Genomic DNA, 23893 nt, shown 5'->3' on the forward strand with positions numbered 1-23893 from the left:
TTAACACTGGTCTCAAAATCAGAGGGCATCTTATTAAAATTTCCATAAGAGTTGTTGTAAGAATTACCATAATTATTAGAGGAATTACTAGGAAACGGCCTAGGATTAAAGTTTCCTCTATATGCGTTGTTACCAAAATTGTTCCTACCAACAAAATTCACATCCATAGATTCATTATTATTCTCAATCAAAGTAGACAAAGGCATATCATTAGGGTCAGAAGAAACACTCTTATTAGCAAACAATTTCATAAGTTCATCCATCTTTCCACTTAAAACATTAATCTCTTCTATTGCATGAACCTTTTTACTAGTAGATCTTTTGGTGTGCCATTGAGAATAATTAACCACAATATTATCTAGGAGTTTAGTAGCTTCTCCTAAAGTGATTTCCATAAAAGTGCCTCCCGCGGCCGAATATAAAAGATTTCTAGAAGCAAAATTCAATCCGGCACAATTTTTTTGTATAATCATCCATAAATTCAAACCATGTGTAGGGTAATTACGTATCATTAATTTCATCCTCTCCCAAGCTTGTGCAACATGCTCATGATCAAGTTGCTTAAAATTCATAATATCGTTTCTAAGAGAGATGATCTTAGCAGGAGGAAAATACTTAGAGATAAAAGCATCTTTGCACTTATTCCATGAATCAATACTATTTGTAGGCAAAGACGAAAATCATAGCACGACCTCTAAGCGAAGATGGAAATAGCTTCAATTTAACAATATCATTATCCACATCTTTCTTCTTTTGCATATCACACAAATCAACAAAGTTGTTTAGATGGGTAGCGGCATCTTCACTAGGAAGGCCAGAGACTTGATCTTTCATGACAAGATTCAGCAAAGCAGCATTAATTTCACAAGATTCAGCATCGGTAATAGGAGCAATTGGAGTGCTAAGAAAATCATTGTTGTTGGTATTGGAAAAGTCACACAATTTAGTATTGTCTTGAGCCATCATGTCAATCAATCCAACACACAAGCACACAAGAAGCAAGCGAAAAGAGACGGACAGAAAAAGAGGGCAAATAAAAATGGCAAGGGTGAAGTGGGGGAGAGGAAAATGAGAGGCAAATGGAAAATAATGTAATGCGAGGGATAAGAATTTGTGATGGGTACGTGGTATGTCTTGACTCGACTTGGCAACGGCGCCAGAAATGGCTAGTTGCTGGGAGATCAAATCTTGACTTGACTTGGCGTAAGCCTCCCCGACAACCGTGCCAGAAATCCTTCTTGCTACCTCTTGAGCATGCGTTGGTTTTCCCAGGGTGATGCAGCAAAGTAGCGTAAGTATTTCCCTCAGTTTTTGAGAACCAAGGTATCAATCCAGTAGGAGGTTACACGCAAGTCGCCTTGTACCTGCACAAACAAATAAGAACCTTGCAACCAACGCGATAAAGGGGTTGCCAATCCCTTCATGGCCACTTGCAAAAGTGAGATCTGATAGAGATAATAAGATAAATATTTTTGGTATTTTTATGATATAGATTGGAAAGTAAAGATTGCAAAATAAACAAAGGCAGAAATAGTAAATTGATAGGAAAGTAATATGATGGAAGATAGACCCGGGGGCCATAGGTTTCACTAGTGGCTTCCTCTCAAGATAGCATAATCTACGGTGGGTGAACAAATTACTGTCGAGCAATTGATAGAAAAGCGCATAGTTATGAGAATATCTAGGCATGATCATGTATATAGGCATCACGTCCGCGACAAGTAGACCGAAACGATTCTGCATCTACTACTATTACTCCACACATCAACCGCTATCCAGCATGCATCTAGAGTATTAAGTTCATAAGAACAGAGTAACACATTAGGCAAGATGACATGAATCATACAAGACGCTCCAAGCAAAACACATATCATGTGGTGAATAAAAATATAGCCTCAAGTAAAGTTACCGATAGACGAAGACGAAAGAGGGGATGCCTCCCAGGGCATCCCCAAGCTTAGGCTCTTGCTTGTCCTTGAATATTACCTTGGGGTGCCTTGGGAATCTCCAAGATTAGGCTCTTGCCACTCCTTATTCCATAGCCCATCAAATCCTTACCCAAAACTCGAAAACTTCACAACACAAAACTCAACAGAAAATCTCATAAGCTCTGTTAGTATAAGAAAATAAATCACCACTTTTGGTACTGTTATGAACTCATTCTTTATTTATATTGGTGTAATATCTACTGTATTCCAACTTTTCCATGGTTCATACCCCCAATACTAGCCATAGATTCATCAAAATAAGCAAACAACACATAGAAAACAGAATCTGTCAAAAACAGAACAGTCTGTAGTAATCTGTAGCTCTAGAATACTTCTGTAACTCCAAAATTTCTGAAAAACTAGGACAACATAAGCAATTTGTTTATTAATCTTCTGCAAACAGAATCAGTATTTTATCATGCTTCTGTTAAAAATAGGAATTGTTTTCCTAAGCGCAAAAGTTTCTGTTTTTCAGCAAGATCAAACAACTATCACCGTAAGCCATCCTAAAGGTCTTACTTGGCACAAACATTAATTAAAACACAAAAACACATCTAACCAGAGGCTAGATGAATTATTTATTGAAAAAAAGAAAAGAAATAAATTGGGATGTCTCCCAACAAGCGCTTTTCTTTAAAGCCTTTTAGCTAGGCATTGATAATTTTAATGATGCTCACATAAAAGACAAGAATTGAAGCACGAAGAGAGCATCATAAAATACGTGACAAACATATCTAAGTCTAACATACTTCCTATGCATAGGCATTATATAAGCAAACAAATTATCAAGACAAGCAAAAACTACCATATGCAAGGAAGAAGAAAGAAGCAATGCATGGTAGTCTCAACATAACGAGAGGTAATTTTGTAACATGAAATTTTTTACAACCATATTTTCTTATCTCATAATAATTACATGTGGGATCATATTCAAATTCAACAATATAACTATCACATAAAATATTCTCTTCGTGATCCACATGCATGCAAAGTTGACACTCTTCCAAAATAGTGGGATTACCATCAAATAATGTCATGACCTCTCCAAACCAACTTTTATCAAAAATTTCATAAGATCGATCATACTCCAAACATGTGGGATCTAAAGTTGACACTATTCCAAACCCACTTTCAATACTATTGCAAACATTATTATCAATCTCATATTCATCATGGAGCTTAAATAAATTTTCAAGATTATAAGAAGAATCACCCCAATCATGATCATTGCAACAAATAGTAGACATAGCAAAATTAGCATCCCCAAGCTTAGGGTTTTGCATATTATTAGCACAATTGACATTAATATAATTTATAATAACATCATTGCAATCATGCTTTTTATTCAAGGATCTATCGTGAATCACTTCATAAAGCACTTCATCACAATTTTCAGATTCACGGATTTCAAGCAAAACATCATAAAGATAATCTAGTGCACTCAAGTCACTAGAAATTGGTTCATCATAATTGGGTCTTTTAAAAAGATTAGCAAGTGGATGAGGATCCATAAACTTTTAGAAAGCGAAGATGCAAGCAAAAAGAAGGCACATGGTAACACAAGCAAACAAAAGATCAAACGGAAGAAGGGCGAAGAAAAAGGCAAATCTTCTCGAAAATCGTTTTAGAAGTGGGGGAGAGGAAAACGAGAGGGGAATGGCGTAGATCTCCTCGATGTAATGCAAGAGATGAGTGTTTATTATGGGTACTTGGTATGTCTTGACTTGGCGTAGATCTCCTCGGCGCGCCAGAAATTCTTCCTGCTACTTCTTGAGCTTGCGTTGTTTTTTCCCTTGAAGAGGAAGGGTGATGCAGCAAAGTAGAGATAAGTATTTCTCTCAGTTTGAGAACCGGCCAAGGTATCAATCCAGTAGGAGGCAACGCACAAGTCACCGAATACCTGCACAAACAATCAAACAACTTGCACCCAACGCGATAAAGGGGTTGTCAATCCCTTCACGGTTACTTGCAAAAGTGAGATCTGATAGATATGGATAAACGGTAAAGTAAATATTTTTGGTATTTTTGGTTTATAGATCGGAAAGTAAAAGATTGCAAAATAGTAGATCGGAAACTTATATGATGGAAAATAGAAACTTATATGATGGAAAATAGACCCGGGGGCCATAGGTTTCACTAGAGGCTTCTCTCAAGATAGTGAATATTACGGTGGGTGAACAAATTACTACCGAGCAATTGATAGAAAAGCGCAAAGATATGACGATATCTAAGGCAATGATCATGAATATAGGCATCACGTCCGTGTCAAGTAGACCGAAACGATTCTGCATCTACTACTATTACTCCACACATCGACCGCTATCCAACATGCATCTAGAGTATTAAGTTCATAAAGAACGGAGTAACACATTAGGCAAGACTAGTAGAACGCCCGTGCGTTGCCACGGGCTTTTTGAAGAAAAAAATGCTACTCATGGTGCTAAAATAACCGAGAACAATGCAGGTCTCAGCTACCACACATCTCAGATCCTCGGTTCTCAGGTAACACGCTTCTTCAATCAATTACAACTATCTTTTTACAAATTAAGAAAGTTCGACTCAGATACTAAAACTACATAAAAACATATAATCATGTCTTCTTCTGAATAAAAATATTGTAGTACACAACAGATTCAGTTATTGTGACCACTATAAATATCTATCTTCTAGTGCAAATATTTATATCCCCGGTTATTGTGACGGCTATCTATATTTATCTTCTAGAACAGATACTTATATCAAGAAGACATACATTTGCAAGTGTTTCTTGCTGCCAAAACCTACGTTTAGCTAAAATAAGTAGACGTAGCATAAAATTTGAGATGAGCATAGCACAACAAGGCCAGCTTGCCTCCATGTCAGAGAAACAACAACTTGATTGCTCCTACTTTCGTACGCAACATCTGTGCTAGTACATAACTAAGAGGACTACGAAAAATGACGGGTGATCACTCGGCGGCCGCCGATGCATTTTACATCGCTTCACTTCTTCGAAGAATGAATTGCTGCCGTGTTCACCATGCAAAGAACGTTTTTGATGCAAACAACATACGGCAGCAAATACAACATAGATGTGCATTCTCGTTTCATACTAACCTGGGTGGATGCGATAAAAACGCCATGGACAAAGCGGTCGCTAGGATGGAGATATGAACACCAAATGAACCATAGATAATTCCCAATATTAACATGTGACAGAATCTACTAAATAGGGAATAATTATCTCTATCAATAAGCATAAGCAAACAACTGAAAGAAGATAACTATCTCATTTCAATCCTTACATTCACACGCCAATTTGGCATCACCTCCGCGCCCCAGCCTCACTTTTGAAAGCCTGCAAGAGCGCGAGAGATGGGAGTAAGCACAATATTCTGCAATCAAATGAAAGAGAGTCAGGGAGCAATTAGAATTTTTTCCGTGCTCCCCTGCTCAGACCATATCGGTGCCGCCACATCTCGTTCAGAAAAAAAGCAGTAGCAACAGCACCCAATCCCCATCGAGATATCTCAAGCAAGGTGCCCCTTCTCTTCTCTACACATCACCACTCCTCACCATCCAGCACTGGCGGAGCCTCATAGAGGCCAAACAGATCACGACCCCGCCTTCCAAAACTGCAAGCAAAAAATTACTACTATGCATACTAAGTGTTTGATCCAACCCATTAGTGAATAATACTCCTCCCAACCCCATTATTATTAGATGAATACCCTCGAAGGATACACACATGCAGATTCGTGTGTGAAGCTAGCTAGCTACTCCATGCAACTTGATTGAATGTTGTACGAGCAGCTTCCTGCTACATGTGCACATAATGCTTGCTTACTGCTACATTAGATGGATTCACCCGGCTGGTGGCTGCCTGCTGCATATGTTGGCATTAGGTCGATTCGCCCCCTGCTTGCTGCTGCGCCTACACGGACCATCTCGTGCTATGCGCGCAATCGCCAAGACGATGAGCTGACGACCGTTGATGAGCCAAGCTGCCAAAGGATGGAAGGAGCAAGATATGTTCGATTACAGTGTAATTTTACTTCTAGGCTATTTTGAATATAAAATTTGCTTTGAGTTGAAAATTTGCCCCTCCCCCCTTGATTGCTTGCCACGCTCCGCCACTGCCATCCAGCGCTGCTCCTCCTCTTCTACATCCATCTCCCACAAGTGGCTTGCGTCACCCCTCCCCCAACTCCCTCCTATCAACGGATGGCCGTGCTCCACCCGCACCCTCGTCGCAACGCCCGTGCTCCAGCCACACTTATGAAGCCGCATAGAGAGCTCAGGCTTCCTTCCTCTTACCTGACCGTGGCAAGGGTGAAGTTGCCGCCCTATGCTCTCTAGACCTCCATCCGCCCGTGATCCATCCCCCTACCATCCAGAACGGGCAAAAAAAGAACGGGACCATCCCGTACTCCCTTCCCCTCCTCCACAACCAAGCAACTGCCACATGCTCGTCCACCAAGCCTCAACCATGGCGCCCGGATCGAGCATGAATGCACGCGCCGCCTGCCGGATCTGGCACGGATGCGCGCGGTGGCTCCTGACTTCCCTGATTTATGGGAGATGCCGTGTTGGGCATGCGATGCCCTGTCGATCGATGGGGTGAGGGAGGCTAACGACACGAAACGACAATGTACTCCCCTTTAATAGTAGAGATATATGGAATTTTTTATTATAAATTCTTGATCAACCAATATTTAGTACCTGGGGAGCTGGGCCAATAAATAAAGCCTACATTCTATAAAACGAATAGGAAGGCTCATATAGACACAAAATCAAGCATCGACTTGTAGAACATGTGACCATGAGGCTCCAAGATAAAAATAAAATGAAAGTGAATGTTATTATATTATTCAAGGTGGATGATATTAGAAATTTTATTAGTTGTCGAAGGTGAAGCCGCATGGGTGATGTAGCCGGTTGGCCGTAGTGCAGAGTTATAATATATGTTGTATATTACTTTTCTTCTTCTACGATTACTGGTCTATTTCGACAAATGAAATTAGTTATTATAAATCTATTTTGACCAATGAAATGAATATATGTTTGTGATCTTGTTCCCACGCACGACTTGTAGTTGTAAACTTATGCATTTGGGGCTATTAAAGGGAGGCAATTGACGTGCATTTCAAGAGGATTTATTCTGTGGCAACCCACAGGTATTTAGCTGGATCATCTTACTCGGATACTAATATATATATTATTGTTGTCTTCACCCAGTTCTTGTTTTGGTGCCTTAAAAATCATCTTAATCGGATACTGATATCACTTATGCAAGAGTCATGTCTGATCATTAAAAGAATTGGTCACGGATCCCCACGGACGCCGCCGCCGCTGCGGATCCCCACGGACGACGCAGACGCCGCCGAACAGAGCATGGCATGGTCGCATTGCACTGATTGGAGGAGACCGTGCCGGCCGTGCCCTGTTTGGAGGATGAACACAGGTATTAATCTGTTCGAGTATGCATGGGCCTCGAAGAACCGAGCAAAGCATCCCATTCATTTCAGTCATTGCATGTGTTTGCTCTGCAGGTTCACCGCCATGGCTATGAGAGGACGCATTTGTGGAATCCCATGCACGCAACGGACGGATCGATTGTTTGAACGGGCGCAAGGAAAGAGATCTGGGCCTGCTTGAGGGGGTGAGCTGACATGGGAGACCCGAGCTGCTGTTCATGTAATATTTCCTCCTTTCCCTCCCTCCCTTTCTAGCATGCCATGGCCTCTGAGTTCTCAACATTTGTTCAGTTGTTCGGGCAGAGGAGACACTTTTTTGAAGCATCAAGTGAATTGAAATGTGCAAATGCTCTTGGTGCCCATTAATTCTGTGTGTGACTAAGAAATCGTTTTCTTCTCCGTAGCTGAGAAACCTGTAAAGAAATTATGTGTCAGGAGCAAGAATCTTTTTCGATGAAAGCCGCTACCTTTCATATATAAATTGTCTTCCTTTTCAAGAAAGAAATCTGTAGCCTTGAATCAATAGATATACATAAGTTTTATGCTGATGTTATCTGTAATAAGAGTACTTGAAATTGATAGAGTTGCCATTAGATTTTCCAAGAAGAGGCAGACATTATATCACCTGTCCATTTAATCTTTCTCTGTTTATTATGTTGCTTCTCTTTTTTTGTCTTATTCTTATTCCAATCATTGCATTAGGATTCATTGCCAATTTATTCGGTCCTTATTTAATTTGGATGGCGCTGAACTATTTTTGTGGTACCTGGTACCTTTCATGATCAAGAAGAGCTCACATGTGACTAAATAGACATGGTGTATTGTTTAAGCATGCATACTTAGCCTCTTTGGACTATCAATAGAAGCTTGTGTCCCCTTTGGACTAGGGAAGGTATGTTAAATTGTACCAACCATGTCATTAGACCGTAACAGGAGAAAAAAATGCATCAAATTATATGTTTTTATTTACTGCGATCGGTACGAAGGGCAGGTGACATTCATACTAAATTTTTGGCTATAATCTATTCAACCTGGATGTAAATCATTGCATGGTAATGTTTCTATGTGCATATTCTGGAATGCTCTATGCAAATGTATATGACAGGGAAGGACCATGCCGTGAGCTTACTGATAAACCTGAGCAGCTAGCTAGGCTCTGCAGTAACATCTTAATTGTCTGCTTAGATTGCTTATCTATTCAGTCATTCCTTCTTTTTGCCTGCTTAGTATAAATTGTATGTTCTATTATGCAGCTCCTGTTGCTGCTATATTGACCTCTACTTGAAGTCAGGAGCCAAATTGAAGATCAAATTCAGGTTAGTAAAAAAGGGCAGTCTTTTTGTTATTGGTGTACCATTTTGTATATTGTCAACTGTACGCTCCTTGCGATACTAAAAACTATATGTAATGTAGGGATTTGTTTCACCATCATCAGAAAAACTCCTAGACATGCCTCCTAAAAGACATGTCTTTTATGATAGTTCTGGATCTGAATGAGACCCTTTTATACTCAGATTGGAAGGTGATCTTGTGTTTTCTGCGAAGTTTAGAATCTCGTTGTTTGCTATGCCTGCCGGCTGCCGCTCATGTACTGCACATGCAGTGTGAGTAAATCTCTTAATATATCACACATTTGCACTTCAAATTTGCTAAAACAACCTGTATAACTGAAACTCAAAAGTGCTCGTGCTTAAAATATGTACATCCAATGGGGATAGATGCTTGATTTTGTGTCTATATGAGCCTTCCTATTCGTTTTATAGCATGTAGGCTTTATTTATTGGCCCAGCTCCCCAGGTGCTAAATATTGGTTGATCAAGAATTTATAATAAAAAATTCCATATATCTCTACTATTAAAGGGGAGTACATTGTCGTTTCGTGTCGTTAGCCTCCCTCACCCCATCGATCGACAGGGCATCGCATGCCCAACACGGCATCTCCCATAAATCAGGGAAGTCAGGAGCCACCGCGCGCATCCGTGCCAGATCCGGCAGGCGGCGCGTGCATTCATGCTCGATCCGGGTGCCATGGTTGAGGCTTGGTGGACGAGCATGTGGCAGTTGCTTGGTTGTGGAGGAGGGGAAGGGAGTACGGGATGGTCCCGTTCTTTTTTTTGCCCGTTCTGGATGGTAGGGGGATGGATCACGGGCGGATGGAGGTCTAGGGAGCACAGGGCGGCAACTTCACCCTTGCCACGGTCAGGGAAGAGGAAGGAAGCCTGAGCTCTCTATGCGGCTTCATAATTGTGGCTGGAGCACGGGCGTTGCGACGAGGGTGCGGGTGGAGCACGGCCATCCGTTGATAGGAGGGAGCTGGGGGAGGGGTGACGCAAGCCACTTGTGGGAGATGGATGTAGAAGAGGAGGAGCAGCGCTGGATGGCAGTGGCGGAGCGTGGCAAGCAATCAAGGGGGGAGGGGCAAATTTTCAACTCAAAGCAAATTTTATATTCAAAATAGCCTAGAAGTAAAATTACACTGTAATCGAACATATCTTGCTCCTTCCATCCTTTGGCAGCTTGGCTCATCAACGGTCGTCAGCTCATCGTCTTGGCGATTGCGCGCATAGCACGAGATGGTCCGTGTAGGCGCAGCAGCAAGCAGGGGGCGAATCGACCTAATGCCAACATATGCAGCAGGCAGCCACCAGCCGGGTGAATCCATCTAATGTAGCAGTAAGCAAGCATTATGTGCACATGTAGCAGGAAGCTGCTCGTACAACATTCAATCAAGTTGCATGGAGTAGCTAGCTAGCTTCACACACGAATCTGCATGTGTGTATCCTTCGAGGGTATTCATCTAATAATAATGGGGTTGGGAGGAGTATTATTCACTAATGGGTTGGATCAAACACTTAGTATGCATAGTAGTAATTTTTTGCTTGCAGTTTTGGAAGGCGGGGTCGTGATCTGTTTGGCCTCTATGAGGCTCCGCCAGTGCTGGATGGTGAGGAGTGGTGATGTGTAGAGAAGAGAAGGGGCACCTTGCTTGAGATATCTCGATGGGGATTGGGTGCTGTTGCTACTGCTTTTTTTTCTGAACGAGATGTGGCGGCACCGATATGGTCTGAGCAGGGGAGCACGGCAAAAATGCTAATTGCTCCCTGACTCTCTTTCATTTGATTGCAGAATATTGTGCTTACTCCCATCTCTCGCGCTCTTGCAGGCTTTCAAAAGTGAGGCTAGGGCGCGGAGGTGATGCCAAATTGGCGTGTGAATGTAAGGATTGAAATGAGATAGTTATATTCTTTCAGTTGTTTGCTTATGCTTATTGATAGAGATAATTATTCCCTATTTAGTAGATTCTGTCACATGTTAATATTGGGAATTATCTATGGTTCATTTGGTGTTCATATCTCCATCCTAGCGACCGCTTTGTCCATGGCGTTTTTATCGCATCCACCCAGGTTAGTATGAAACGAGAATGCACATCTATGTTGTATTTGCTGCCGTATGTTGTTTGCATCAAAAACGTTCTTTGCATGGTGAACACGGCAACAATTCATTCTTCGAAGAAGTGAAGCGATGTAAAATGCATCGGCGGCCGCCGAGTGATCACCCGTCATTTTTCGTAGTCCTCTTAGTTATGTACTAGCACAGATGTTGCGTACGAAAGTAGGAGCAATCAAGTTGTTGTTTCTCTGACATGGAGGCAAGCTGGCCTTGTTGTGCTATGCTCATCTCAAATTTTATGCTACGTCTACTTATTTTAGCTAAACGTAGGTTTTGGCAGCAAGAAACACTTGCAAATGTATGTCTTCTTGATATAAGTATCTGTTCTAGAAGATAAATATAGATAGCCGTCACAATAACCAGGGATATAAATATTTGCACTAGAAGATAGATATTTATAGTGGTCACAATAACTGAATCTGTTGTGTACTACAATATTTTTATTCAGAAGAAGACATGATTATATGTTTTTATGTAGTTTTAGTATCTGAGTCGAACTTTCTTAATTTGTAAAAAGATAGTTGTAATTGATTGAAGAAGCGTGTTACCTGAGAACCGAGGATCTGAGATGTGTGGTAGCTGAGACCTGCATTGTTCTCGGTTATTTTAGCACCATGAGTAGCATTTTTTTCTTCAAAAAGCCCGTGGCAACGCACGGGCATTCTACTAGTGTGGATAGGTGCGGGTTCGGGCCTCAGGAGGAGGTTTTTTCGGTTTGTGATGTCTTAGTCAGAGGTGGGAGGAGGTACCAAAATAAACCATGGGAGGTGGGACTAAAAAAAACCTGGAAGCGAGACTACCAACTGCTCCCTTAGGAGTAGAGATGACATGATGTAGAGGAATTAACTCAAGCAATATGATGAAAATCCCATCTTTTTATCCTCGATGGCAACAATACAATACGTGCCTTGCTGCCCCTACTGTCACTGGGAAAGGACACCGCAATATTGAACCCAAAGCTAAGCACTTCTCCCATTGCAAGAAAAACCTGTTGGGGAACGTAGCAGAAATTCAAAATTTTCTACGCATCACCAAGATCAATCTATGGAGTAATCTAGCAACGAAGGGAAGGGGAGTGTATCTACATACCCTTGTAGATCGCGATGCGGAAGCGTTGCAAGAACGCGGATGAGGGAGTCGTACTCGTAGCGATTCAGATCGCGGTTGATTCCGATCTAAGCACCGAAAGAACGGTGCCTCCGCGTTCAACACACGTGCAGCCCGGTGACGTCTCCCACGCCTTGATCCAACAAGGAGAGAGGGAGAGGTTGGGGAAGACTCCATCCAGCAGCAACACGACGGCATGGTGGTGGTGGAGGAGCGTGGCAATCCCGCAGGGCTTCGCCAAGCACCGCGGGAGAGGAGGAGGAGGAAGAGGGGTAGGACTGCGCCAAAAGGAGACGTTCTCATGTCTATGGCAGCCCCAAAACCTCAATATATATAGGGGAGGGGGAGGGCTGCGCCCCCATCTAGGGTTTCCCCCCTCAAGGGGTGCGGCCAGCCCTAGATGGGGCTTGGGGGGCGGCCAAAGGGGGGAGGAGTGCCTCCCAAGTCAAGTGGAGGCCCTCCCCCTTAGGGTTTCCCCTCTCCCATGCGCATGGGCCTTGGGGGGGCTGGTGCCCCTGGCCCATTAAGGCTAGGGCGCCCCCTTACAGCCCATGCTACTGTATTGGACGTGGCGGAACATTTTCCGGACCTCCGGACCCCTCCGGAATCCTCCGGAATCTTCTGGAAGCTTCCCGGTACAATACCGAAAAAATCCGAACTTTTCCCGGAACCCGAACAACAACTTTCCATATATAAATCTTTTCCTCCGGACCATTCCGGAACTCCTCGTGACGTCCGGGATCTCATCCGGGACTCCGAACAACATTCGGTAACCACGTACATGCTTTCCCTATAACCCTAGCGTCATCGAACCTTAAGTGTGTAGACCCTACGGGTTCGGGAACCATGCAGACATGACCGAGACGTTCTCCGGTCAATAACCAACAGCGGGATCTGGATACCCATGTTGGCTCCCACATGTTCCACGATGATCTCATCGGATGAACCACGATGTCGGGGATTCAATCAATCCCGTATTCAATTCCCTTTGTCTAACGGTATGTTACTTGCCCGAGATTCGATCGTCGGTATCCCTATACCTTGTTCAATCTCGTTACCGGCAAGTCTCTTTACTCGTTCCGTAACTCACATCATCCCGTGATCAACTCCTTGGTCACATTGTGCACATTATGATGATGTCCTACCGAGTGGGCCCAGAGATACCTCTCCGTTTACACGGAGTGACAAATCCCAGTCTCGATTCGTGCCAACCCAACAGACACTTTCGGAGATACCCGTAGTGCACCTTTATAGCCACCCAGTTACGTTGTGACGTTTGGCACACCCAAAGCATTCCTACGGTATCCGGGAGTTGCACAATCTCATGGTCTAAGGAAGTGATACTTGACATTAGAAAAGCTCTGAGCAAACGAACTACACGATCTTGTGCTAGGCTTAGGATTGGGTCTTGTCCATCACATCATTCTCCTAATGATGTGATCCCGTTATCAACGACATCCAATGTCCATGGTCAGGAAACCGTAACCATCTATTGATCAACGAGCTAGTCAACTAGAGGCTTACTAGGGACATGGTGTTGTCTATGTATCCACACATGTATCTGAGTTTCCTATCAATACAATTCTAGCATGGATAATAAACGATTATCATGAACAAGGAAATATAATAATAACCTATTTATTATTGCCTCTAGGGCATATTTCCAACAAAACCAATGTAGTTGGCCAAACCAAACCGATAGTTCGAAGAGAATTACAAAGATATCAAATCATGCATAAAAGAATTCAGAGGAGATTCAAATAATATTCATAGATAAGTTGATCATAAATTCACAATTCATCAGATCTAGGCAAACACACCGCAAAAGAGTATTACATCGAATAGATCTCTAAGAACATCGAGGAGAACATGGTATTGAGAATGAAAGAGAGGGAAGAAGCCATCTAGCTACTAGCTATGGACCCGTAGGTCTGTGGTAAACTACTCACTCTTCATCGGAAGGGCAATGGAGTTGATGTACGGATCCCCCTTCGGCAGGACACCGGAAAAGGCCCCTAGATGGGATCTCACGGGTACAGAAGGTTGCGGCGGTGGAAAAGTGTTTTTGTGGCTCTCTCTGTTGGTTTGGGGATATAGGAGTATATATATATGTGAAGAAATTAGGTCAGGAAGTGCACGAGGGGCCCACAAGGGTGGGGGCGCGATCTACCCCCCTGGGCGTGCCCTCCGTCCTTGTGGCCGCCTCGTGGCTCCTCCGACTTCATCTCCAAGTCTTCTGGTTGTCTTCTGGTCCAAGAAAAATCATCACGAAGGTTTTATTCCGTTTGGAATCCGTTTGGTATTCCTTTTCTGCGAAACTCAAAAACAAGGAAAAAATAGGAACTGGCACTGGGCTCTAGGTTAATAGGTTAGTCCCAAAAATAATATAAAATAGCATAAGAATGCATATAAAACATCAAAAACAGATAATATAATAGCATGGAACAATAAAAAATTGTAGATACGTTGGAGACGTATCAATCCCCAAGCTTAGATGCTTGGTTGTCTTTGAACATTACCTTGGGGTGCCTTGGGCATCCCCAAGCTTAGGCTCTTGCCACTCCTTATTCCGTTATCCATCAAATCTTACCCAAAACTTGAAAACTTCACAACACAAAACTCAATAAGAAAACTCATGAGATCAGTTAGTATAAGAAAATAAATCACCACCTTTTGGTATTGTTGCGAACTCATTCTTTATTTATAGTGGTGTAATATCTACTATATTCCAACTTGTCCATGGTTCATACCACCCGATACTACCCATAGATTCATCAAAATAAGCAAACAACACATAGAAAACGGAATCTGTAAAAAACAGAACAACATGTAGTTATCTGTAAACTTCGTATACTTCTGTAACTCCAAAAATTCTGGAAAATTAGGACAACAGAGGCATTCGTATATCAATCTTGTGTAAAAAAATCAAGAATTTATCACGTCCCAACAGCTCAGATCAATTATGTTTCTGGGTGCAAAAGTTTATGTTTTTCAGCAAGATCAAATCAACTATCACCATAGATCATCCCAATCTAGATCTACGTTTCCACCAATCACTTTCTCCTCTATGTGAGGGGAACCCCTTGGATCTAGGTCTTGGAGTTCTTGGTGTTCTCCTTCTTGTTCGTCCTCTCATATTCCTCCATAGGTTTCGTTGCTTTGGTGGGATTTGAGAGTGAGGGACTCGGGCACTCCGTGTGCCCTTGCCATTGCATTAGTTGCATCGGTTTGAGTTCTCCATGGTGATATGTGGAAGTTAAAAGTTGATAAGCTTATTACTCTTGGGTGCTTGGTACCCTTGATCTTGTTCCCCTTGGGTGCCTTGGTGCCCTAGACGGTTCGTGGTGTTCAGAGCTCAATCATTGTGGTGTAAAGCTCCGGGCAAGCGTCGGGGTCTCCAATTAGGTTGTGGAGATCGCCCCGAGAAATTTGACGGGTTCCGGTGACCGCCCCAAGGGTTGCCAAAGTGACGGGTTCGGTGACCGCCCCCAAGGGTTGCCATTTGTACGGGTTCCATGACCGCCATGAAGGGTCCCTTAGTGGAATCATGACATCTTGCATTGTGCGAGGACGTGAATAGATTACGGTGGCCCTAGTGGCTTCTTGGGGAGCATTATGCCTCCACACCGCTCCAGATGGAGATTAGCATCCACAAGGGTGTGAACTTCGGGATACATCGTCGTCTCCACGTGCCTCGGTTATCTCTTACCCGAGCCCTTTACTTATACACTTTACTTTGTGATAGCCATAGTGTTTCATGTTATATATCTTGCTATCACATATTTTTTTATCTTGCTTAGCATAAGTTGTTGGTGCACATAGGTGAGCCTGGTTGTTTTAGGTTTTGTGTTTGACAAATTAAACGTTAATTCTATTCCGCATTTGTTCAAGCCTAAACCGTAATTATTTTAAAGCGCCTATTCACCCCCCCCTCTAGGCGACATCCATGATCTTTCAGTCCTAATATGATGGGCATCCAAGAGGGATATAATAAAAACTTTCATAAAGAACATTGAATATATGAGAAGTTTGGTTCCTTGCATTTGTTTTGAGATATAAAGATGGTGATATTAGAGTCATGCTAGAGAGTAATTGTGGATTGATAGAAATACCTGATTCCCGAAGCATGCACGTACGGTCTATCGTTATGCGATGAAGTTAGAGCATGATTTATTTTTTATTGTCTTCCTTATGAGTGGCGGTCGGGGACGAGCAATGGTATTTTCCTACCAATCTATCCCCCTAGGAGCATGCGTATTAGTACTTTTCTTCGATGGCTAATAAGTTTTTGCAACAAGTATGTGAGTTCTTTATGACTAATATTGAGTCCATGGATTATATGCACTCTCACCCTTCCGCCATTGCTAGCCTCTCTAGTACCGTGCAACTTTCGCCGGTGCATTAAACCCACCATATACCCTTTCTCAAAACAGCCACCATACCTACCTATTATGGCATTTCCATATCCATTCCGAGATATATTGCCATGCAACTTCCACCGTTCCGTTTATTATGGCACACACCATCATTGTCATATTGTTCTCATATGCATGAGGCATTCATATAAAGTCATATCTTTGTTCTAGTATCGAGTTGTAATTCTTGAGTTGTAAGTAAAAAAAATGTGATGATCATCATTATTAGAGCATTGTCCCATGTGAGAAAAGGATGATGGAGGCTATGATTTTCCCACAAGTCGAGATGAGGCTCGAGACTTGAAATAAAAAAAGAGGTCAAAGAGCCCAATAAAAAAATAAAAAAGAGGCCAAAGATCCCAAAAGAAAAAAATAAAAATAAAAAGAGAAAACTTGGCTTGTATATTTCAATGATGTGCTTCCTCAAATTGCCCTAGGTCTTCATGAGCAAGCAAGTTGGATGCACATCCACTTAGTTTTTTTTGAGCTTTTATACACTTATAGCTCTAGTGCATCCGTTGCATGGCAATCCATACTCACTTGCATTGATATCAATTGATGGGTATCTCCATGACCCATTAATTTGCCTAGTTGATGTGAGACTTTCTCCTTTTTGTCTTCTCCTTACAACCTCCACCATATTCTATTCCACCTATAGTGTTATATCCATGGCCCACGCTCATGTATTGCGTGAAAATTGAAAAAGCTTGAGAACATTAAAAGTATGAAACAATTGCTTGGCTTGTCATCAGGATTATGCATGATGAATACTTTATGTGATGAAGATAGAGCATGACAAGACTTTATGAATTTGTACGGATAACTTTCTTTAGCCATGATATTTCGAGAAGACATGATTGCTTTATTAATATGCTTGAAGATAGAGCATGACAATACTTCATTGCATTTTTTTCTTTGGTCTTAAAATGGATTCGGAAATGAGTTGTTCGGAAATAAATAATTGTTCTTCATTGCCAATACAGTGCATCAATCACTACAGAAGCGACATCCGCGAGAAGAGTCATTTATTCCGCACGGGAGAAACTTGATTGAGCTTGGGAAATTGATAAATTGGACAACAATGATTGATTAGGGTCGTTTTCCGACTTCTAAATATTCAGAGCGCATTTTATGATGTTTGAGTTCTATCTTTTTTTCCTGAACTATCAACTATCAGCAAGCTTGAGGTTGATTGATTCAGTGCATGAATTTGTGAATTTTTGTATCAAGCTTGTTGTGTAAGAGCATGTACAATGCGGCGCTTAAACTGAGGGGCTAGGGCGAACCAACCTATGCTTGGATGGTTAGAGGGACTGTGGTATCCCCAGCCTACCAGGGTCCAAATCCTGATGCTCGCATTTATTCCTGGATTTATTTCAGGATTTCCGGCGATGCGCATTCAGTGGGAGGAGACGTTCCCGTCGACGACGAGGTGCCTACAGTGACTTCGTAAATCTCAAGATGATATGCCGGCTCAGTCTTTCGGAGGTGCTCATAGGAGTAGGGTGTGCGTGTGTGTGTTCATAGGGGTGAGTGTATGCGCATGTATATGAGCGCTTATGTGTGTACTAATGTTAAAAAAACTGAGGGGCTAGGATTTTGATCCTCCCTGATGGGCGGTTAGGAGGTAGAATCCCGGCCTCACCCCCTGGCGTTGACGCAAAAAGAGGGAGTTGGCGGTTGCTACTTTTTTGGCTTGCAGCATGCAAATCAGGGGAGTCGGGGCGCTGGTATTTAGGGCCTTGCGTTGGACCCGGGAGTGCTTTGCTTCGTGTTTTAATTTTTGGGTGTTTATCTAGCAATGGGGATGCCCTAATGTTTTGTTGATTCGGTGGTGCTCCAGTGTAATTTATAAAACTCAGCCAACGTGAGGTTGCATAATTATAGTTGTGATTCCTTGGAAGGCTGGGACTAACCGAATATTTTTGTTGTACAGGGACTACAAGGGGTTAAAGGGGTTGGGTGACAGGGTGGGGATCACGAAAAACCTGCGTCGATTAAATCCACTACTATGGGACTGGATCCCAGCAAGCCAACAAGGCCGTAAGAGTATGTAGTATTGGAATAAGGGGCGTACTACGCGCCGGCTGGTGAAAGATCCGCCGTCTCGCGAGCCATCTAATTTGTTGATATTAGCTGTCCGTATTGTTGCTCTTACAACATGACCTTTGTTTCAAAAAAATGTATCTAAGTTTCTACAATAACACTCTTGTTGCAAAACCTTCTCGTCTCTAATTTTCTGTAATAAGACCCATGTTGCACAACCCCTTCTTCTCTAATTTTCTGCAACAATAACCTTATATTGCAAAAATTCAACAACATCCCTGCCCCATCTATTTTTTTGCAACAAGACGCATGTTGCAAAAATTGCAACACGTCTCCGGCCGCGTCGCGCACTTGCACGTTCATCGTTTACTGACACCGTTCTTCAACAACATTGTTGTTGCAAAAAAAGATGGGGAGACATGCGTGCAGTGGCGGCGCCAGGGATCTTCCCTGGACTTCCATGGAATACCAAAGAATTGCCGATCCATTGGTATAATGTTGCTAGCTTGTTGTATATTTGTTGTCATATTGCTATAAAATTGCACAAATGAATACCAATGAAGAAATTCCAGGCTCCGCCACTGCATGCGCAGTCAAGCAAGCCACGTGTCAAGCAATGGAGGTGACAAACGCCCCGCGCTAGATCGGTCGGCTAATCAGAATCATTTCCCTTGCAATAAGCTCAAGGAAAGTTTTTGAAACTCGGATAAGTAGACAATACCCTACGCGTTGCAGCGGGATGGTAGTGTAATAAACATTTTTTTTGCGAGAAGTGTAATAAACAAATTAAAGGAGGGGGACACACGGTAAGGAGAAAAAGAGCAAGAAAATAAAAATAAGAAATGTTTTGCAGCAGAAGATGGCTTCGATTTAATATGTAACTCCGAAATAGAGTAGTGAGGATGACTCTCTCCCCGTGCGTTGCTGCTGTAACTTTTAAAAAATGTGTAAGTAGTTGACAAAAATAAGTAAATCTAATTAAAAAAGTATACACTTAAAAATCAATAAAAGAAAGTGTCCAAAAATAGAATAAAAACTTTCAAGTTACAGTTAAAAATGTCATTCAAACAAAAATGAGGATGACTAGCATGAATATATGATGTGGCAGTGTAACATGCATAGACTAATGCAAAATAATTGTAACTTATAAGTTAAATGCATGATTCGCTTTTGTGGTAGATTTTGCATGGCTTAGTGGGAGAGAAGACTTAAATGTAACGAACCAGAGAGGAAGGGGATCGAGAGGGGGAGGAAGAGCGAGAGAGAGACTTGGAGAGGAAGAAGGGGGATGCGATTTCAGATGAAGGATTGGGATACAGGAAAAGTCTCAACACACGCATATCGCTCACGGCCACAGGCGGCCACTTTTATCGCACCCACGCACACCACTTGTCTGGCCAGCTGGCTAGGCCCACCAGCCAGCTCTAAGGCACACTAATCACTGGTTAGGTGTGATATTAAATGCATTGTTTAGTGCGACATTGAGGCGGACACTTTACTTGTTGAGAGAATTGAGACCTATTTTTTAGTACTCCCTCCGTCCGGTGAAGAGTGTACATATAGAAATTTTAGGACAAATTATGGAGTTTAAGTAAAAAATGCATTGAAAAGGTGCAAGCCACCATCTCTCTCCTCTTTAATTATCTAACCCTCAATGAGCTAAGTGCATGTAGAAATTAAGAAAACCATATGTAGATGCTATTGGTCTTGATCACCGTGTGATGAGAGAGAAGTAATTTTTTCTACTTTAAAGTGCATTGAGAAGATAGAAATACATTTTTTTTGACAAATTTTAAAGCGATGTACACTCTTCACCGGACGATTGGAGTATGTAAGATGGGCAAACATTGTCCACCGCACGTGGGCAAAAAACAATCAGAGTATCAAAGAATAAGGAAATGGGCCGACCCATCAGCGTGGGGTGCGCGTTTTGGGGTTATTTCAGGCCCATGGCTTGGAACGGAAGGCTCCCTAGCCTCTTCTCCCCTGCGTGAGCCGCCGCCTCCGTCCCACCAGCACCAGGTGCCCGTCTCCGCCGGATTCGCCGCACACCAGGCTGTCCTCTCCGGAACCCTAGTCGACCGCTGCTTGTCCCAGCCTGATCCGCCGCGCAGGAGGCAGTCTCCCTGACCTCGGGCACGAGCGCTGCGTTCCCGTGCCCGCCCGCCGCCGGATCCCCTACCGAGAGCGCGCGCCTTCGCTGGCGCAGGAGGCCTCCACCGCGCTCGCAAGCCTCCCCAATTGACGGAGCCCTTCCTCGACCTCGACGGCCGTCCCCCCTCCGCGCGCGCCCGACCTTAAGGTTTTGCCGTTTCCTCTTTTTTTTCCGAATTTAGAATATATGTCTAGTGAATATATGCAATTTGTCTTGTCTAGCGATCTGTAGTGTATTCGTTTGCATGTTAATTTATGCCAATGATGGGTTATCTATATTTATTTGTCAACATGCTCCGTGAACGATCCATTTTGGTACACTTGTTATAGATGCAGAGTCATGACTTGGAAGATTGATATCTTTTGATTCAAAGCTTAATTCGTTTAAAAAAATTCTGCTCTATATGTGGCTATTGCTGTATGACTATATCTAGTTAATTTAGTTTTGTATAGTCACTGAAAAGCTTTTGATTCAAAGCTTAATTCGTTTAAAATTGTTCTGCTCTATATGTGGCTCATGACTGTATGGCTATATGTAGTTGATTTAGTCTTTTAGTCACTGAAAACTGAAGAAATTGGAACTTTTTTTGCCCGCTGCTGCCGCCTACATGATGTAAGCGATTACTTCATACCTGAAGACTGTGTTTACTATGTGGTGTGATGAACTGTCATGTTCATATTTGATAGAAAATGAATTTGAATCGTCGTGTTTGAAATCCTAAATTATGCATTGGAAATATTTTAGTTTGAACTGTTGTGGTGTAAAATGAAGAATATAAATAGATAATATGTGGAAATAGGAGAGAAGAAATAGGGGCTGCTGCTAGAGTTGGGGGGTTAAATTTGGGGACTCGGGAAGTAGGGAGAGCCCCCAAATCCCAAGCAGGGCCCCTGATTTAGGGGCTAGTGGGAGATGCTCTTATTAGCCCCCTTCCTATTTCTGGATCCACCACTGGTTATAGCGCCTTGATTGTTTATATCCAATTTGTTTAATTCATGTTGCTACTGCCTGTGATTATTCCATGTTTCCCTTAAATTTCTTGTTTTTATTGCTATATTTTTACACTAACCAAAGTGAATTCTGCTCAGCATCATGGCAAAGGTAGAGGCTCGTGTGGAGACGGTCAAATCAATGGTCATTGTTGCAGAGATTGAAGGTCCTGGATACTGCAGTGGGTTTGTCGCATTCACTGAAAAGCAATATGGTACCCATATTGTAACTGATGATAATTTTGTCAAGGGACGTGAGCGCAGCTTAAAGGTTTTCTTTTTTGACAACACTGTGCTGCGAGCATCAATTATTCACAGAGGGGGCGGTTTTTGTTCCCTGAGGACAAAGTTTCATTCCACATGTGAGCAAATTCAGTTGATCAAAGGGAATACTATCCCCTCACCTGCGCTCCTCTTCCCACCATCCTCATCAACTACTTTCTATCATCTTCCGAGTTTTGTTACTCTGGAATCTGCCGAGTCATATCCTCTCAACCTCGAATCCACTCGCATTCTTCCCACTGATCAGGTTCCTACTTTAGCACGCATGTTCGTGGTAGATTGCCACTACACTGAAGAAACCTCTGACCGTGTTGACAGGTTATCTTCTGCTCCAGTATATACCTTGAGCGGAAGCGTTGTGGGCATAGTCGTAGGACGTTTCCGTGACTCTACTTGGAAGAAGCTAGCATTGTCTGCAAAACATGTCTCGACATTGATAGATTCACTCATTGCAGTATCTAGAAACAAGAAAACAAGAGATGGAAATGGCAGTTCTGGAAACAAGGAAAAGAGAGATGGAGATGGCAGTTATAAGGATGAGTTTGCTGGTAACAAGAGAAGCAAGGGTGGAGATGGCAATTACAAGAAGTTGGCTGGAAACAAGAACAGCTCTAACAGCAGTTCCAAGGACAAGGCGAATAAGGGGGCTTGGCACAAGAGCAGTTTCAAGGGCAAGTTGGGTGGATGTGAGACCAGTTGCAATGTGAAGACAAGGGGGAGAAGAGCTGGAGACAAGGGTAAGAAGTCGGATGCTAGCAAATGGTAAGAGCGTTAATGGAAGAAACGAGTGTTGCCTTTGCTTTTTAGAATGTCTGTTCTTGCTGATTGGTAGCATTCCACTCAGAACATTTGACATCTTGAGCATCTGCAACGATTTTCTGTTACAAAATGACTGAAGATCATTAGAGGTGTATGTTTGATAGTGTTGTGTAAGCAAGTTTAATCCCTTTGTAATAATTCATGTTCTCTCTCGGTCGCTCTACTTCTGGTAGGTAGCTACTAGATTTCTGAATATCTCTGATGTTCTTTGAGATTAGCCGGCTGGTAGCTGTGAGCAGGCGACAGTTTTGAATTGATTGAATCGCATTGCACAATTTATCGAAGTGATTCACGTCCTTCTGAATTTTATGCAGGCTCCATGGGTCGAGAGTGGTGAAACATGGTTTTGAATTTTTGTATTACTATATTTTCTAGATTCACCTACAGGTCATTTATTGAGCTATTCCTTGAAGAAAGAACTTATTGTGCTATTTAACATTTTTTTCTCCCAGCATAACAGGTGCTCCTTCAAAAATAGAGCATTTGCTCAAAAACAAATTCTTAAGAAAAGCAGATCTTTTCCATCTGCCACTGTACAGGCATATATGAGCTGGGATCTGATCAATTTGAAGCGAATTTGGGATGGGTCCGGCCTGTCGGATTTGATGTGGCGGACTCGTATGGGCGTCCTCATGTGTGTCCCACATATGAGCTTGGTTTGAGGGATGCATGACGTTCAGCTGACTTTGGATTGTCCAGTTAGGTGCCCATTTTGTGATCAGACGGTGGCCAGCAGATGATCATATCACAGCCAAAAGACATTCCAGCAATTAATCTTCGAGATTGGCTTACCATATTCCTTGTATGGGACCTAATGCATTTCATTTGATGTCGGCACCGAGCAGTGGTGAAGCTGGTCGGAAGAACCTGTGGGGTCGTTGCTAGTTTTTAGAAACATATTTTTCGTAGTGTACAATAACTTTAGGCTAGTTTTCCCAAAAGCTATGGGTTCAACTGACCCCAGATTGTACGTAGAATCGTCATCGGCACCGAGGTTAGACACTACCTGCGGAAAAAAAAAGAGAGAATATCATATGAAAACCAATTTTCAAAGGGAACTTTGTGGAAATCATGTTTGCAAGTTTCAAAAAAATCTAAAAAATAATATGAGATGTTCCGAGGGTATTTTTCTATTGCCATGCGAAATTCCAAGTTCAAACATATTACCATTTACGAGCTATGAAAA

At 42.5% G+C, this 23893-nt stretch overlaps 1 protein-coding gene across 1 annotated transcript; it reads left to right on the plus strand.

Moving 5' to 3' along the window:
- The first annotated feature begins 20433 nt into the window (after window positions 1–20433).
- LOC109775564 (uncharacterized) lies at window positions 20434–23014 on the plus strand. Its single transcript, XM_020334298.4, has 2 exons — window positions 20434–20764; window positions 21706–23014. The coding sequence occupies exon 2, from the start codon at window positions 21710–21712 to the stop codon at window positions 22652–22654; it is 945 nt and encodes a 314-aa protein (XP_020189887.1). The 5' UTR covers window positions 20434–20764; window positions 21706–21709; the 3' UTR covers window positions 22655–23014.
- Window positions 23015–23893: the final 879 nt, after the last annotated feature.

Source organism: Aegilops tauschii, chromosome 5, assembly GCF_002575655.3.
Source record: "Aegilops tauschii subsp. strangulata cultivar AL8/78 chromosome 5, Aet v6.0, whole genome shotgun sequence".
Lineage (NCBI taxonomy): Eukaryota > Viridiplantae > Streptophyta > Magnoliopsida > Poales > Poaceae > Aegilops > Aegilops tauschii.